The 19,302-nt window shown below is 41.2% G+C and overlaps 1 protein-coding gene across 1 annotated transcript in view; it reads left to right on the top strand.

Moving 5' to 3' along the window:
- The window catches only part of Pgm5 (phosphoglucomutase 5), a 172,494-nt gene that overhangs the window by 127,304 nt on the left and 25,888 nt on the right, over nucleotides 1-19,302 (top strand). The window contains exons 8-9 of the mRNA XM_048332933.1: nucleotides 50-185; nucleotides 4,245-4,428. Of these exons, the coding sequence (XP_048188890.1) occupies nucleotides 50-185; nucleotides 4,245-4,428 (320 nt within the window). The remainder of the gene's footprint in view (nucleotides 1-49; nucleotides 186-4,244; nucleotides 4,429-19,302) is intronic.

The following is a 19,302-nucleotide window of genomic DNA, read 5'->3' as shown; positions in this document are numbered from 1 at the left end:
TACTCCCCAGAAAAAAAACCTACAACAGAATCTTTCTTTCTCCCCATAGGCTCTGATCACCTCCGAGAGAAAGATGGCCTCTGGGCCGTTTTGGTTTGGCTATCCATTATTGCTGCCCGGAAGCAGAGTGTGGAGGAAATTGTCCGAGATCACTGGGCCAAATATGGCCGTCACTATTACTGCAGGTGAGAAGGGGAAGGGCCTTTCCGTATGTACCCTGGGCAACTATGTTTTCTATAACTGATGCTTCCTATAGCTGTTTGGCTACAACTTTAAGAAAGAGGCATCTCTCCAAAATATCTGAGGAACCAAAAGACTAGAACTGGGTCGCCTCAACAGGTGGGTCAATGGCTACAAAACCAGAAAACACCTTGTGCCTCCCCTGATTACCTCTCTGTGATCTTTCCCCCATTGCTGATAAGGTGGGTGGCCCTAGCAAGAGAGTATTTGAACCACAGAGCTTTGAGAATCCTTTGGTAGCCATATTGTCTCTGAGAGTCATGCAGTCAAAGAAGAGACATTTCTCCTGTGTGTATCAAGGAAGGGGACCTGACCCAGAAGCTGCACAAGGTTGTGGTGCTCTTTGTAATTCTCTCCTTACCCTTGACTTCCCTTCACAATGATGGTCAGAATGATGTCCATCTTAAGATGCCTAAGTTGGCACCCCTGAAAGGGACTACATGTCTGAAGTGCGCCATAAAAACAAAAACAGAAAAGGGAAAAATTGGCTAGGAAGAAGGCAGATGAAAAGACAGTGGGTGGAGGCTTAAGATAGGTAGGTGGTCTCATGTCTTTTCTGTTGTTAAAGTAAAAGGACATAAGAATGTTCTAGAGGCATGGTTGCTTGCTAGGTTTGGGACCCCACATTTAACAGGTATGTGTACCTACTATTAAGCCATAGTTTCAGAAAATATGTGAACTGTGGAGAAAGAGGGTTTGAGGGTAGTCTCAGACACTATATGTATTTTAAACAAGGATGTTGTTTTGCATTGCCTATGAATCATTAAATGTTTTGGGTGCTCAGTTGTATTTCTGGAGCTTAAGGGGCAGAAAGAGAGCTTTAGACTTTTCCCTTATAAGGTGATTGTTTCTTCTCTTAGGAAGCCATTTACTTAGATAAATATCAGAGGATGAAGACTGTGATAGTGCTTATTAAACTCAAAGAGATTGTAATGTTCTGGGAAATGACAACACCATAATATTCTTGGTCCCTGTTTGGTTGAGAAGGCTGAGAATGTGGCTTTCAAGCTACCCCAAATTATTCACTGAATCATGAAATAGGGATTCTCAAAGCAGGTATAAACTTGTCTTACTCATCAGTACTTCTATCAAGTGCCCTAACCCCTTAATTCTTGTGTTTTGTTTATTTGCATAGCAAGGGTAAATCAGTACCTGGAATTTTTCTTTTCTTTTCTTTTTTTTTTTTTTTTTTTTTTTTGGCCAGTCCTGGGCCTTAGACTCAGGGCCTGAGCACTGTCCCTGGCTTCTTTTTGCTCAAGGCTAGCACTCTGCCACTTGAGCCACAGTGCCACTTCTGGCCGTTTTCTGTATATGTGGTGCTGGGGAATCGAACCCAGGGCCTCATGTATACAAGGCAAGCACTCTTGCCACTAGGCCATATCCCCAGCCCCCAGTACATGGAATTTTTCTATTAAGCCTTTCCAAAATAATTCAACCTAATAAAACATATTGTTATTGCCAACCTCTGGCTAAATGTGATGGCTTTGAGTCAGAGATGCCTTCTGCATAATTTGTGGAATAATTATCTAGATTCCTGCCAGTGTTTTGAAGAAATGGTGTTATGAGAGGCATATTTATAATATAGTTTTTTTGTGGCCAAGAGCTTATGGTGTTAATCACCTTTCTCATAACAAATACCATATTAGAGAATAGTATGCAGAGCAGGTTTAATTTCGTGTAGGACCTTAAATTATGTCCAAAAAGATCACTGAGATAAAGAAAAAGGGAGGATGGAATAGGTAGAATGAAAGATAAACACTTCCTTCAATCTCAGCAGATGGCAAGTGGGAGGTGTTTTTGAAATAAATGATGACCAGCCTGACAAATTTCTTTGCAGGGAGGAAATCATAAAACAATTTCAGTTTAACTAATACACTCTCTAAAGTTGTATCTGAGAAAATTACCAGATAGTTTTCCTTGTCTGAAGAGGCCCCAGAAGCAATTTTCCACTTGAAATGGTGTTGTTGTTGGTGGTGGTGGTGGTTGTGGTGGCAGCTAGAGGGGGACATGTTAGGGTGAGGAAGAAGGTGGCTCTGGAACCTGCTTGTATATGAATGTGACATTGAAATAGCTGGTCTGAGCATGATCTCAGCCAGAGACAGAATGTGATCTATTATCCATTAATGGATTTTCTCAGTTTTGAATCTCTTTCAGTGCCTTGCTCTCTCCTGATTATCCTATCCCATCCTCTTGCTCCTGTTTTGGTTTTTGTAATTTTTTTGAGTCAGGTTCTTGTTAGATGGCCCAGGCTAGATTTGAACTCATAAGCCTCCTGCTCCAGCCTCCCAAGGGCCAGCATTCTAAGTCTATATCACTAGGCCAAGCTCTTGGTTGGGTTTTAACTTCCTCAGGAGAATATAGTGTTAGAGCACATGCACTGACAGTGTTCTAAGGTATCTCCACTTGTTTCTGGAGCTGGAGAAGAAACACTTTACATAGAAGGAAGAGAATAAAAAGGGATATAGACACAGACTCACCACTAGACAGACATAAGGGCATTCTCAGTCCTACATTTTGGCCCTGATATTTACTGGATATATTAAAAGCTCTTGGGTAAAGTATGGTAACAACAACTATTGGGATCTTCCTTCTTTTTCTTTTCTCTGAGAATTTATGTCTTTTCTCTGTACTACAAGAATCCCAAATGTGAGATTCCTCCACAGCCCCTGGCCACAGATGCCCCTAATTGAGCTTCTTTTGTAGATTGGACCTCCTGCATTATAGTGAAGACTATCTGATGTTAGGAGAGACTGTCCAGTTTCCAGAATAGAAGTAACTAATAGATTTTAACCTCCGATGCCTTGAACTGAGCCAACTGCTTGGTCTTATCGTATTTTAAATCCCACAACAACAAATGAGGAAGGAAGGAATGATATTTAGTCTTTATCTCCCTTCTAGTCATTGCCCAGCCCCACTGTTCTGTTTGATGCCAATGATGACGTTTCTTCCAACTTCTCAAGATAATTTGCAGCTCATTTTTCTCCTTCTCTCTTTGCCTCCCTGTCTCCTTACCTCTCATGCACCCTCTATTCTAGTCTACTAACCTAGATAGCCCTTACCATATTCCAGAAGTAGCAAGAATAAGAGCTGAGATCTGTGTCCTCCTGGCTCACATTCTGATGGGTAGAAGCAGATAATTAAACAAGTAAAACAAGACAAATATTAACAGGAATAGATAAACCCCATATTTATGCATATATATACATATATGTGTGTATATACACATACCTACCTACCTACCTACATATATACATACATACATATATACATATGGGATGAGTGATGGATAGGAATGGATACTAGGGGCCTGAGAATATGGCCTAGTGGCAAGAGTGCTTGCCTCGTATACATGAAGCCCTGGGTTTGATTCCTCAGCACCACATACATAGAAAAGGCCAGAAGTGACGCTGTGGCTCAAGTGGCAGAGTGCTAGCCTTGAGCAAAAAGAAGCCAGGGACAGTGCTCAGGCCCAGAGTCTAAGCTCCAGGACTGGCAAAAAAAAAAAAAAAAGAAAGAAAAGAAAAAGGAATGGATACTCAGGAAGATACTTCCTCGAGGTAATGTAGGTTTGAAGATTGGAAGATGATCCTTCTCAGGGAATGTTCCAGATATAGAGGAGTAGAGGGACAGCTGAGGTACAGGGAACCAAGTGCAAGGAGCAAAGCCAGGGACAGGAAAGGGCGAAGTGGCACTAAGAATTGAAGAGAAGGCATGGTGGCTGGAGCAAATGAATAAGGATGAGAACTAGAACAATGATAGGTCAAGTGGGGTGGACTGTGGTAAGAAAAGGAGTTGACATGATTTGGTTTTTCAAGATTACTTTGTCAGGTAGGGACTGGATTGTAAGGATATTTTGGAAGAGAGAAAACTAGGTAGGGCTCCATTTCTGTGCCTTCATTTCTTGAAATCAGAACTAATGTCTAGATGACCTTGAGGGGCCCATTTAGTTTCTGGTTCTCTGATTGGATTTTTGTTCTTCCTGTGTCCTGCCTTCCTTTATCTAGGTTTGACTATGAGGGACTGGAGCCCAAGGCGACGTATTACATTATGAGGGACCTGGAGGCTCTGGTCACAGACAAGTCCTTCGTAGGCCAGCAGTTTGCAGTGGGGAGCCACATCTACAGTGTGGCAAAGACAGACAGCTTTGAATACGTGGACCCTGTGGATGGCACCGTGACCAAGAAACAGGTACTTGCAACAGGTTACCTGGAAGAGCTGGTGGTTAAAATATCCCTCCCCCCACTGGAGATCTTTTGGGATTCAGAGTCCTTCATTTTGCACAGGATAATTTTGCAGCTGGGAAAGAGGAAGTCCTGGATGATGTCACCTCCATAGTTAGTGCCAGGCTAGATTAGAACCTAAGACACTTTGTCTGGTATTGTTTCTCCTGAGTAATTGATAGACAGATACCTCAAAGGCATAGGCCCAACATTTCCTTCTCAAATATCTGCAGCCTTCAGGTGCAAAGTTGGTGGCCATTTGGGGTGACAGATTCAGAGAGAAAAAGATTCCTGTCCTTGGGGCCCTCAGGTACAAGTGGAGTATCATTGTCACTGAGATTCGCAGGAATTTGGACAGGTGGCTTTGCTACTGGAGAGAAAAAACAGCTGGGTAATTTGTCCAGAAAACCCAAATGGAAAATGTGTGATTAAGAATAATTTTCGTAGGTTAAGAAACAAAATATCCATGATTTTTATTATGTTCTCATTTTTGTGAATGGTGGAATATGATCCCTTGCCCTTTCAGCTTTGTTTATTATTGATTATGGCAATACTGGACCCATCCAGGAGCACAATGTAGATGTAAATTATTTACAGTTTAAATCATGCAATCCGAGTTAGTTTCAGTGATGTTCACTTCCTAAATTGTTATGTTTTTATATATTCTTTAGAAGTAAAGACAGTAAAATTTGTTTGGAAACTTCAGGTCTGGGAAGGAGAAGTCATATAACCACTACTGACTCTTTTTGTTTGTTTGTTGCCAGTCCTGGGGCTTGAACTCAGGGCCTGGATGCTGTCCCTGAGCCTCTTTGTGGTTAGAGCTCTACCACTTGAACCACAATGCCACTTCCTGATTTTTCTGAGTGGTTTATTGGAGATAAGAGTCTCACAGACTTCTCTGCCTGGGCTGGCTTTTAACTGTGATCCTCAGATCTCAGCCTCCTGATTAGCTAGGTAGGATTACAGGTGGGAGCCACTGGCATCTAGCTGGCCATTGCTATTTGTTGTTGTTGTTGTTGTTGTTGTTGTTTGTCAGTCCTGGGGCTTGGGACTCAGAGCACTGAGCACTGTCCCTGAGCTTCTCTTTGCTCAAGGCTAGCACTCTACTACTTGAGCTACAGCGCCACGTCTAGCTTTTTCTGCTTATGTGGTGCTGAGAAATCGAACCCAGGGCTTCATGCATGATAGGCAAGCACTCTACCACTAAGCCACATTTCCAGCCCTATTTTTTTGTTTTTTTAATCTGCCTCACATTGCCTGCATCTTCTTTGTCTTAGGAACCCCTATCATGCAGATACCCCAATTTCCAATGCCTCTTGATACCCTATCTGGTCTACTTATGGATCATGCATCTCCATCATAATATCAGTGTTTTATTCTAGAAGCCCTTGTATGGCCCAATGAGCTGATTATAGATCCAGTGTGGAAAGGAAAGGGGAACAGAGAAAGCAATGTTCACAAGACTCAGAAGCAAAGCATACCACTTTCTAGCTGTGACTTGAGGAAATCTGCCTCAATTCCTCCTCTTCTCTTCTTTTGTCTGAGACTTGAACTTGGTATCTCATATTTTTGCTCATTGGCTGGCACTCTACCACCTAAGCCATGCCTCCAACCCTTGCTTCATTTCTTAGAGCCTTAGTTTCTTCCTCACCTGTGGAATTCCCATCCCACGGAACATTCTTGGAAATGGATAGGAATAATCTATACAAAACCCTCATCTCTCCTTTTCATTTTTTTTAAAAAATGGGCTGAACATAATTCATTTTTGTAGTTGTAGTTTGTTTCTTATTTTTCACTCCAGAATAGCTGCTTATAGACAGGACTGAACGTTCCCTGCAATAGCAGCAATGAATCAGTCTTGGGAGATGGGAAGTCAGGAGCTTAGCTGGCCTCGCCAAACCCTTTTGCCTTGGAAAAGTATTTTCCAGTTTTGTACCACATTCCCATTTCCATTTTATACAGGGATCACTTTTCCTAGATCCAAGGCTCACTTTGTTTTTTGTTACCTTAGAATCCAAGAGACATGAAATGTGTGTTTTCTAAAGAATCCTTAGGAGAGCTTTGTTTGCAGAGGAGGAAAGGTTTGGAAACCATCCTGGAGAGATTGGTTTAGTCAGGGGTAAGTTCTGGACTTTATCTGGTTATCAGAAGCTTGTCTGTTGAGCTAATTTGCTTTGCCATTTAAGGCAGTATTTCTCTGCATCTAGATACTTTTTTTCTTGGATACTCTCCAGCCATTCATATCGGCTTAATTCCTCAGCTGAATCTCAAGTTATGACATCAGTTTATCCCATTTCCCTCTCTACTCTGTAATCACAGATATTGGTTTCCATTTTAACTCCAGAATTTATTGATTCCCTTCTCCTTTCTATAATGTTCTATTTGATCTCAAATGTAGCTATAAATAGATAAGCATTACCAGGATCTGCTGGCTGTTAGCTCTGAATTATACTGGAACATCTTTGCTGGGCTGGATTTGGGGGAGTGAGGGTGATAAGGGAGTAGTTAACACTCATGGCATATCCACTGTCAACAATCACAGATTATTCTTTTGCTGCCATTGGTCCTGTTGGGCCCTCTGCAGGGGGAGGGGGATGGCTGCATAACTGCACTGTGCATGTCAGTACGTGACAGCATTTGATCCCCAGAGCAGTTGAGCTTAGGGCTTACTTTGGGCAGTATTGTGCAAAAGAAGCACATGTTTCCAACAATAGACCCTGAGAAGACATACTTGCATTTCAACCAACTATTATTATTTCCTAAAGTGATCATAAAATACCTTGATGTAGCCAGGTACCAATGGTTTATGCCGATAATCCAAGTTACTCAAAAGGCTGAGATCTGAGGAGCACAGTTTGAAGCTAGCCATGGCAGGAAAGTCTGTGAGATACTTATCTCCAGTTAAGCAGCAAAAATAAGCTGGAAGTAGATCTGTGGCTCTAGTGCTAGAGTGCTAGCCTTGAGCTTAAAAGCTAGAAGGGATAATACCCAGGTCTTGAGTTCAAGCCCCAGTACTGGCATAAACACAAAAGAAAGTTGGTGTACTCACTGCATACTTATTGAGAGCCTACCAAATGTGTGATTTTTGTTTGTTTCATCTTGTAGATTTTCAGCATGAACATATAACAAACAGCTTTATTTATTGTTTGTATGCATATACTGTACAGTCTATGCATTTGATTTCTTTGTTTATAAAGCAATATAAACAGAATGACTGAAAGGGTAACTCTGTCATGCATTGAACTTAACAGTGGACATGTTAAATTGAAATTCCTTCGTATAACTATTTGAAGGTTATTTTTTTTTGTCAGTCCTGGGGCTTGTACTCAGGGCCTGGGCACTCCCTGAGCTTTTGTATTCAAGGCTAGTTCTACCACTTTGAGTCCCAATTCCATCGAGTTTTGGGGTGGTTAATTGGAGATAAGAGTCTTACAGACTTAACTGCTCAGGTTAGCTTTGAACTACAAGCCTCAGATCTCAAACTCCTGAGTAGCTAAGATTACAAACTTAAGCCACCAGAGCCCAGCCAAAGGTAATTTTTTAAAAAGTAGTGGGTAAAAAAAATGCAGCAGTGATACTCACTAGACACTATGTTGAAAATGAACTATATAACCTGTGTGGTGTTGGGAGGGAAAAACTGAGAGAAAATGAGTTGACACTGTTCAAAAAGAAATGTATGCATTACCTGGCTTATGTAACTGCAACCCCTCTATATATCACCTTTACAGTAACAATTTCTTAAAGACCAAAAAAAATGAAATTAGTATAATCGTTTCAAAACCAATGTTTGGTCATATTTATTACCTCCAAATGGGGTCTTGTATCTGCCTCCCACCCACCCTTCTACTTCTTAGACCCTACAAACCATGGAAGCAGTTTTCTTTTCTCTGTCTGTTGATTTGCCTATTCTGGACATTTTACATAAATGAAAGCCCTCGGTGTCTGACTTCTCTTAGTGTAATGCCCACAGGGATGTCCACATTGTACTGAATGTCAGCATTGCACTCCTTTTATTGCTGAGTCATATTCCATGCATGTACAAGACTCCAGCTTGTTTATCCTTTTATCAGTTGATGGGCATTTGCATTACTCCCACTTCTGATTGTGATGACCAGTGCTGCCTGTGGAATTTGTGGCATAGGTTTTCAGGTCTCTTGGGAGTGAAATTGCTCAGCCCAAACCCAGCTACATATTTAAACCTTAGAGTCACTGCCATAGAGCTTGTCAAGGCAGTTGTATCACTGGACCTTTCTCCCAATAATGTATGGTGGTTCTAATTTCTCTAAACCTTTACTAACTCTTGTGATTCAATCTTTAAAAAAAAACACCTTAGAGTACTATTACTTTAATATTACTTTCTGGGTGCTGGTGGCTCATGCCTGTAATCTTAGCTACTCAGGAGACTGAGAGCTGAAGATCATGAGTCAAAGCTAGCCCAGGTAGGAAAGTCTGTATCTCCAGTTAACCATGCAAAGCCAGAAATGGAGCTGTAGTTCAAAATGGTAGAGTGATAGCCTTGAGCACAAAAGCTCAGGGACAGTGTCCAGGCCCTGAGTTCAAAAACACTTGTTTTATCTGAAATGTGTTTATTTATAAATACTTTGTTTTATTTTTAATTAAAATAGAATGAGATGTGATCTTCATAGGGAAGAATAGAAGTATGCATCTTTGCTAGCAAAACCCAAAGAAAGCACAATGCAAAGTCTATATTTGCTGGGGGACATAGATCATTATGGTACTCCCCACTATCCTACTGCCTTAGAATGAGACACATATAGATATGAAGGTTAGCTTTGTCACTGTCTGGATTTGTGACTTTGTACATGTCACTTAATGTCTCTGAGCCTCAACCAGAGGGGTGCGGGTGTTGGTGGAAATTACCAAGTTGGGTAATAGAGAAGCTTTGAGGAGAAAGCTCTATAAAACCCAGGTACAGTGGCTGATATTAATCTATATTGAAGACATGTTAGCTCTTTGCTCTATCTGCATCCTTGACCTGTTAGGATAAGAGAAGGGCAAGTCTCTCCTCTCCTCTTCACCACTCTCTTTCCCTCCCCTTCTAATCCTCCCCTTCTCTGTCTCCTCCCCCCCCTTTTTCTCCCCTTTCTCCTCTTCCCTCTCTCCTTTCTCCTTTTTCCTTTCTCTTTTCTCCTGTCCAGTCTGCTCCCCAACACATTATCAGGTAAACGTTCTTGAAAATAATCTTTGGTATGTCCTAGCATTAAAAAATTCCCCATTTCTTCTGTTTATTCCATTCTTAAAATATTTTGTAATGATATTTGAGGTTCTGACAGATGATCCTAAGGTTGTGTGAGATTCTGAGTTATCTCTCGTTTGGTTTAAACTTACTATGGGAAGAAGTAAATAATAAGCCTGATTTTCAAAAGTTTATAAACAAATGTTTGCTATTCCTATTTTATATAGAAATTATCTCTAAGCATAGTGTTCTATTCCAGAACACCTAAGCACAGTTTTGAAGTCAGACATCTTGGATGTATCCCAGGTGTCAGTTATTCACACCTATAATCCTAGCTACTCAGGAGGCTGAGACCTGGAGGATGAGGACTCCAAGCTCACCTAGTAGAAAAGTTCAAAAGACTTTCATCCCCAAAATAAAAATAACCAGCAAAAAGTAGGGCTTGAAGCATGGCTCAAGTAAGTAGTAGCAGAGTACCAGCATAGCAAGTGTTAAGTCCCTCAGTTTAAATCCTAGCACTGCTTTCTCTCCTCCTTTGAGGGTTATCTTAAGGCAAGTTATTGTATCTTCCTGTGATGCCCTAATTTGAGGCAATAAACATAATAAATGGCTACCTCAGCTGGGCACTTGGTGGCTCTTGCCTATAATCCTAGCTAGTCAGGGGGCTGTGATCTGAGGATTTTGGTTCTAAGCTAGCCCAAGCAGGAAAATTCACAAGACTCATCTCCAGTTAAACAGAAAACCATAAGTTGCACTAAAGCTCAAAGTGATTGCTAGCCTTGAGCAAAAAGAGCTCCAGGACAATGCCCGGACCCTGAGTTCAAGTGCCATGACAGACAAAAAAAAAAAAAAAAGGCCTCATGTAGCCATTTGGGGAAATTAAATTATACATGCAAATTCCTGGCAAGTAATAATAAACAGTTAACTGAAATTGGTTATGTTGAAAGAACATCCTTGGAAGGGCTGGGAATAAAGCTGAGTGGCAGACTGCTTAGCCTTGCAATTTGCCAGGCTTTGAGTTTGTTCCTCAGTCCTGCAAGCAAACCAAACCAAAACAGAAAAGAGCATCTTAGGGAAATAAAACTATTGGCATTTGGATGAGTCACAGGTGATAAGAAAAGCAAGGGGAAAAATTCATACAACTTTGTAGAGTGTCATGAAAAGACAGGAGAAAGCCTCTGTCTTCTGACTCATCTGTAGCTCAAGTCAAACTCCAATTTCTCTGTCTCCACTGAGCCATCTCTCCCCCCACACGCACTGACACATACATTCTGAAACAGAAGGAGAAATATCTTATAAGGCAGTGGAGTCTCCCTTTTGTCCTTAATTTGAGGTCAGAACGAGGAAACAGGTCATGGAAACAAAGTTGTTTCTCCATGTATCTCTGGATATAAAGTAGAAATGCTTCTCTAATGAAAATGAAGTGAAAATTCAGTTCTGTGGTAAGTCCCTGTACAGCCCCACTGCTGTGGACAGGTCCAGCAAGGTCTGTCCTGCCTGAGAGATCCTGTGAGGGTTATTCAGGGTACAAGAAGGAACCCTAGTGGAACCTACCCTGGACACAAATTTCCAGGGCCCTCTTCTGTCACTCTGTGGCTGGCCAGGGTTTATGGTGACCCTCTCCAAGTGTCTGGCACTTCTGTGATCTTAAGTGTTAAGAGAAGCACTGAGATGTGCTTCTGTTAAATGGTCCAGGGAGATTGTCAGATTTAGAAAGAGCACTTTAATGATGTTTGTTCTACTGCAAGTTCTTCTGGGTCCCTTTGAAGCCATAGAACTGTTATTCTTAGGTAAGATCTAACCACATGGCTGATAGATGCTGGTTTCTTTAGATATGAGTGACACAAATAAACCAATAGCTAATTGAAAGTCAGGGAGCAGTGACTTGCTTACTGCTGTAACTGCTGGCCGGGTAAAATCATTCCAGAGTTTTCCTTGTAACAGGAGGGAAAAGATAAGGGCAAATGCAGCCCTTCCCTGGGATCTGAGGGTAACCCACTCTTTCTTCAAAGGTGAATTTGTTGTCTTGTGTTTCCTTTGTACCAGGCGTCCTCTCTTTCCTCCTCCGTTAATTTCCCAAGGAACACTATCTATAGCAAGGTAGTCTTTTCATATAATCACTTCCCATCTCCTACTTATAGCCTAAGTCCTGGAGTCTCCACTCAATGTCTACACTAATGAGATTCCCCCAGCTCTAACAGAAGTAATTATCCAATCCTGCTACTGTGACAGAAATGAAGTAACCCTGAGAGATGGCATACTGGCAAGTGGCAGTATGCCATGTACAAATTTGCTTTGAAAATGAGAAGCTTTGATCCTGCAGGGATGAACATTTAGGCAACCAAGTCTTTTATGAAATTTTGAACTTCCTTATTTCTATAGCATACTCAAAAGTTATGTAACCCTACCCATGTTGAAGTTTTGCAAGATAAGAGTTCTATGATGGAGCTGTCTTTCTGGTTAACTTAGAAATCCTCATTCTCTTGCTTCTAGTTCATTGGTTTTCTGTTATCACATATTGCTTGCTCCTGGAAAATGTTGATTGCCTTAAAAAATGTCTATGGGAAAATCCTAAAATGTACAGTAAGATTTTTGAGCCTTCTCTTGTCCCAGCTATGGTCTGTGACATAGTCAGGGCATGCTATGGATGTGTTAATGTCTCTGCATGATTAGGAGGGTGACCAACTAGTCAACACAATAGAGGAGGAAACTCAGCTGCCTCTGGTCAAGTGTGCCTGCACCCACAGTATGCAGCATGAACAGGGATCCACCATCATTGTGGCCAACCCAATGGGGGAATGAGAACATACACAACCCACTTCCATGAGTCTACAGTTGATAGTGGAAATCTGTATGAGGACTAGCTTGAAAGCTCTTTCCTTTGCAAGCAACCTTCTCATCATGTAAAGTGGAGTTTGCTAAGGTGTGTGTTTTAAAGAGCTTGTAAAGGAGCCATTTCATCTCAGTTTCTCCAGAGTTTTATATATATTTTTTTATCTCAAAAGAGCTGGTTGGCTGTGTTTGTTTGTTTGGGTTGAATTCTCAACTGAGATGAGAATTCTTCCCAAGAGCAGGGCAGCTCATTATGGTTGAGTCATCACTGTACGGCACTGGGATATATGTAGTTCAAGTCCAAGCTAGTGTGGATTCTGTTCTTCCTGAGCAGCACTGCTTCATCGTTCTTGTAAAGATACCACCATATGGACTAGCCACTGCCTTGTTCCACTGCTTTTGAACTTATGCTCACAGTTAATTCTATGACTTAAACCAAGAAAAATGGGCAATCCGACATAATTTTTGGTGTGTGGAGAGATAGGTCTATTCCATCCAAATCCCTTGCTTTATGGGCTACATGCCTTCATCTACAAAATATGGTTCAGATGTTGTAGGGCAATATTTTCACCTTGACACTTTCCAGATAAATCGTTCGGATTTCCTGTGGGAGATAATATCCGAGTCAGGTTCATGGCATCTCTCTTTTCCAAGGCTATCCTGTCTCCAGGCTCACATGCTTGGTGTGGCCCAACAGAGTGGATATCTAGCATGTTGTACCAGATTTCAGGGCCATATGCTGTTTGTTCCTCTGGAATTCATCGTGCCTCGGTATTTGCCTCGGACAGATGTTGCCAAATAGCTGTTGGTAATGTATAGTTCCTCTTTCCTGCCTGGCTGCAACATGTCCTAGTGTCTCCAAAGTAACATCTGGCAGCTCTGCATGTATTTAGCAACTTGCACATTTCTCTGCATTGATTTATATAAGGGCTTAAAAAAAAACCCGAAACAACAAAAATCCCAACATTCATTTATCAAACATTTATCAGATACTTACTCTCTGTGAGGCACAGAGCCAGTGTGGGAGACCCTGCAAAACATATGCAGTATTGTTCAAACATCCCACACGAGAAACAGTATGTGCACGCTGGCAGAACCACATGCATTGACAGCCGATCCCAAAACTGGAGTCAGGAGACCTAGACTGAAGTCTTAAAAGGCCTGTGTTCAAGAACTCTTTTACATTGAGCAAGTTTTTAAAACTTGCTTTCTTTTCCACAAAATGAGAAGATGGCACCTGGGTACTGTGGCTCACACCTTTCATCCTAGATACTTCAGGATGGAGGATTGTAGTTACAGGCTAGGCTAGCCCAGGCCAAAAGTTAGTAGGACCTTCAACTGAACAAAATACTTGGTTATGATATGCCATGCCTGTCCCCCTGGCAACATGGAAAACATAACTAGGAAGATCATAGCTCAGTTCAGCCTGCAAATAAATTTAAGACTTTTATTTGAAAAGTAACTCAAAAGCAAAAAGGGCTAGGGAATGGCTCACATAGTAAAGTGCCTGCCTAGCAAAGAGGAGGCTCTACATCCACACCCCATGGATGGCACTCGAAGGGTCTTCTTTTAGAATGCCAAGGGTGTCATTGCTAACTTGGAAGATTTTCTTTACAAAACAAAGCAGTTATTGGCGGATACAGAACATATAAATGGCAAGAGAGTTCTGCAGCCATCAGGGATTTTTAGGATGGTGTGACCACATTCTTGAAGTTCATCTTAATTCTGCCTAACTTAAAAAATGTATGTACAGTTGCATCACAGATTATCAGTATGGAGATTTTACTTGTGCAAAATCTGAGAGTTTGGAAAATAGAGTGAATATCACTCTCATGAAAAGTCCAGCACCAGAAGAACTATGTGGTACTTTTTGTTGTTATGGTTTTGTGTTTTTGCCAGTCCTGGGGTGTCAACTCAGGGCCTGAGCACTGTCCTTGGCTTCTTTTTGCTCAAGACTAACACTCTACCTCTTAAGCCACAGAACCACTTCCAGCTTTTTTTTTCGGTTTATGTGGTGCTGAGGAATCGAGCCCAGGGCTTCATGCATGCAAGGCAAGCACTCTGTCGCTAAGCCACATTCCCAGCCCCACCACAGTGTTTTGTTTTGTTTTGTTTTGTTTTAATAGAAATAGATCTTCTTTCCAATACTCTGTACATGTATGTAAGCCAGGCTGCATTTGTCTTTTATCTGGATTTTAGCAAACTAAAGCTCTGAAAGTGAGTTAGTGACTCTTAAATGACTGGGCATATCTCAACTGCCCTTAGATGAAGAAAGCTTGCCATATCCTCTATCTGACCTCAAAGTTAACTTTATCTTCTAATGGCAAACCTTGAACTTGTAATTGTTGAGTCTGTGTGGACATTCCAACTACTGTAGCTGCCACAGCTACAGAGGTATCGTGAATTCCTTCATGGTTGTGCTGAGAATTCTGTGTGACATGCACAAAAGATTCAGCTAATAATCATTAGTGTCAGGTGTTATGGTCAATTCTGCTGCTGGCCAGGCCCCGGGCAGAAGTTCTCAGGACTCAGTAGCTGGCTCTTATAGCTCTTCTAACATCCTGGCAGATAATCAAGTTTGCATGAAAATTTAGCAGGTCTTACCTTCTTTAAGGTGGGCATAGTATAGTGCAGGTTCTTGAAAAATAAGGCAGATGACCCAGATAAGAGAGGTGGCCACAGTGGTTCCTAGGTTGACTTCAGTCTTAGAATCACCTGTTGCGCTTGGAGGATTTCCAATGCCCTAACGACTTTCAAGAAAGATGTTGAGGGAAGGGAAAGGGAATATAAAAATCAAGAGAAAACAGATAGAAAGACAAACAACTCCAAAAGCAATACTTACAAAACCATTTTGTGTAAACCAACTGCACAACTCATGGAGGGAGAGGGAAAGGGGGAGGGAGAGGGGGGAAATGAGGAAGGAGGTAACAAATTGTACAGGAAATGTACCCACTGCCATACATATGAAACTGTAACCCCGCTATACATCACTTTGACAATAAATAAATAATTACTCAGAAAAAAAGGAAGATGTTGATCAGTAGAGGGTGCAGTCAGGGAAAGAGAAAGCAAGAGAGACAATTGTTCTGAGCAAAACTATATGCACATCTGAAAGACCATGGGGAAACTTGTTGGTGTAATTAACACACACACACACACACACACACACACAAACACATACAAATTGCTGGGCTCTGGTGGCTCATACCTGTAATCCTAGCTACTTGGGAGGCTGAGATCTGAGGACCATGGTTCAAAGCCAGCCTGAGCAGGAAAGTCCATGAGACTCTTATCTCCAATTAACCACCAGAAAACCAGAAGTAGAGCCATGACTCAAAGTGCTGTAGCACTAGCCTGGACCAAAAGAGCTCAGATACAGCACCCAGGCCATGAGTTCAAGTACCACTACTGACACAATAAAAAAGTAAATAAATAAAAGGATGAATGACAAGAAAGCAATACAGGCTTTGTTGGGGGTGGACATAGACACAAACAGGAGCCAGGAGAGGTAAAGAAGACTATAGATGAGGTAGTCTGTGGTAGTTTGTTTGCAATTCGAACAGTGAAATCTATTGAAATTATCTTGAGAAGGTGGGAAGGTATAAGGGAAAGTGATAGAGGAGGTGAGGGGATCAGGTTATACATGGACAGAAATGTTGCAATGAACATCCCTAGTAAAAATCATGTAAACTGATAATAATAATTCTAATGCTCAAATGATTTCCCATTAAAAGTGTATCTCAATATCTGAGTGAGAGCCTACCATCCCCATTGTTTAAAGCCAGCTAATTTTCTTTGTTTTTCTTCTTTACTTCTCCTTCCTTCCTCCCTTCTTTCTGGTTTGAACTCAGGGCCGGTGCTGTCTTATATCTTTTTCGCTCAAGGCTGGTGCTTTAACCACTTGAGCCACAGTTCCTCTTCCCACTATTTGCTGGTTTATTGAAAATAAGAATCTCACAGACTTTCCTGCTCAGACTAATTTCAAATCACAATCCTCAGGTCCTGGGTATCTAGGATTACAGGCATGAGCCATTGGCATCCAGCTGTCCTCCAGCTAATTTTCAAAGTGAAGCAAAGTTTGCCATTTGTCCAAGATCATGCAGCTGAAAGTAAGAAGTCACACTGGTTTGACTATCATTGCTTTTAGTGCAAACTGATTTGTTTGAGGACATTTTGAGAAAAGAAGGATGAGTAGATCCAGTGATGATACCATAATGCCAGATTATTTCTATATTTATTTTAATTTTTGGCAATACTAGGGTTGAACTTCAAGTTTCTTTACCTTTTGGGCAGGCTCTTCTCCTCTCATGCCCTGTTTGTTTGTTGTTGTTGTTGTTTTGTTTGTTTTGCTGTTCCTGGGGCTTGAACTCTGGGCCTGGGCACTATCCCTGAGCCTCTTTTGCTCACTGCTGGTGCTCTACCACTTGAGCCACAGAGCTACTTCTGCCTTTTTTGAGTAGTTCATTGGAGATAAGAGTCTCACAGACTTTCCTTCTTGGGCTAGCTTCAAACCACGATCCTTAGCTCTCAGCCTCCCAAGTAGTTAGGAAAACAGGCTTGAGCAATGGCGCCCAGTAAGCCTTTCTATTTTTAAATAGGGTCTTCTGTTTATGTCTGGGCTGGTTTGGTCACAATCCTTCTAGTTAGGCTTCCAGCATAGCTGATACAACAGGCATGTGTCATTGTGCCCCAGCCTTTTATTGGTTGAGATATGGTCTTGCATGTTTTTTTTTGGCCAGGACTGGCCTTCCAACTGTGATTCTTCTGATATATGCCTCTGAAGTAGTTAAGATTGTAGACACAATTCAGTAGATTCTGTCATGTTTATTACTTGGATCTTCCATAAATACTCTTCAAGGTTTGAACATGAACCCCAGTTTACCATGAATAATGTGAATGTGTTCTCATTTGGCCTGCGGGTGCTCACTAAAGGCTCAGGGAGGCCTTTGGGGACTCTTTTCTGGGGCCTCCAGTGCTGCTCATTCTGATATGGAAGAAGCTAGACATTCATTCATTCATGTTTATGTTGGGTCTCCTGGGTCCAACATTGACCTGTGCTAAACTGGAGATGAACAAGTTAGGTAAGGCTCTTCCCAACCATAACTTACCAGCTAAAGAAGGCTGAAAAACACACCCAGCAACTTAAGGTTAAGATTGTGATGGAAACTTGTTTTATTGATTTACTCTGGGTCTTGTCTTTTCAAGGGATTTGAGGCAGAAAAGAAACCAAACATAATGAAGTTGTTAGAATATAAATAAGACACAGAAATCAAGACTAGGGAAATACATAAATTAGAAAGAGTCAAGAACAGAAGAAGAAAGATCCATAGTTATGCAAGTCATAAGGATCCACTTGAACTGAATCTCAAGTTTGGCATTGAGTATCCTGGCAGCCCATATTGAAAAGGGAAATATGGTTAGTTATAAAGTACTTATTGTCAGAAAGGAAAAAAAGACCAGTTCCCCAGGGAAACAAAGGCTTTCCTAATATTTGGCTCTTGACAAATGTCTCATGTGGAGCTTCCTTCCTATGGTCTCTCACAGTATTCCTATACTGGTTACACAAGTAGATTATAGAAGACAGGGCTATAAAAAGTACTCAATAAAAGTGAGAACATAAAACCAAAAAAGCAGAGGCTGGGAATGTGGCTTAGTGGTAGAGTGCTTACCTAGTGTGCACGAGGCCAGGGGTTTGATTCCTCAGTACCACATAAACAGAAAAACATAGAAGTGGTCAAGTGGTGGAGTGCTAGCCTTGAGCAAAAGAAGCCCAGGGACAGGGCCCAGCCCTTGAGTTCAAGCCCCAGGACTGGCAAAAAAAAAAAAAAAAAAAAAAAAAACAACAACCATAAGGCAACCATAAGGCAATTTACTAAGTCCATGTCTCTCAGGGGAAGATGGTCCACTTGATTGTTAATCCAGTATAATCCAGTTGAATCTATGGCTAGGAGATGGAACCCCTGGAAAACTGAGGGATAGGACTTCCTGATAACATGCTTCATGAACTTATTTCTCTCTGAGTTTTTTGATGTGTTGACAATCATGTCTGGCATAGGGGTGAAAAGTAAACAGTTTGTGGTATAGATAATTAGTGGTTTCCATCAGAGGTCATCTGGGTAGTGAATATTTTAGGTCTGTGGACCAGATTATCTACCATAACTAACTGTTGTAGTGCAAAGGCAGTTGTGGCCAATGCATATGGGAAGAGGCATGATTGTGTCCCAGTAAGACTTGATTTATGAAAGATTTATAGGTTAGATTTCACCTTCAGGTATTACATTGCCCACTCCTGGTATAACCTAAGAAAGAAAAAGAAAGTGTATTTCTAGTTTGTTTTTTTTTAGCTTACAATATTTTATTTTCAGTATTTTATGTAAGCTATTTTTTAAGAACATTGCATTTATTCTTCCCTTTTGTATCTTTATATGAACAGTAAAACAGCAAATTCTTTGAAGAATAACAAAAATTCTAATTTGGTTTTTGTTGGAGTTAAGGAATGGTTAGAATTTGGCAGTGCATTGCAAACCCCTGTACTAACCTAAGAAATAAAAAACAAAGTATATTTCTGGTTTGTTTTTTGTTGGAAAGGAGTGGTGACTTCGGCCTCGTTGTTTAATGGATAATAGATGATGATTCACACTAGAAAGAGCAAGGCTTGTTCTTGTATTGCAAATTCATCAGGCTCTGTGAAGGAGTATGCAGATCTCAAAGCAGTCCAATGCAATTATTCATCAATGGAGCACTGAGTTGCAATGGGTCTGAAAAGCCTTGCATTCCAGGTGGAGAATGGCACTTGTGATGTTCCTTACCTGG

Source organism: Perognathus longimembris, chromosome 1 (assembly GCF_023159225.1).
Source record: "Perognathus longimembris pacificus isolate PPM17 chromosome 1, ASM2315922v1, whole genome shotgun sequence".
Lineage (NCBI taxonomy): Eukaryota > Metazoa > Chordata > Mammalia > Rodentia > Heteromyidae > Perognathus > Perognathus longimembris.
The sequence above is the reverse complement of the archived record's forward strand: the minus strand, read 5'-3'. Positions and strand labels throughout refer to the sequence as shown.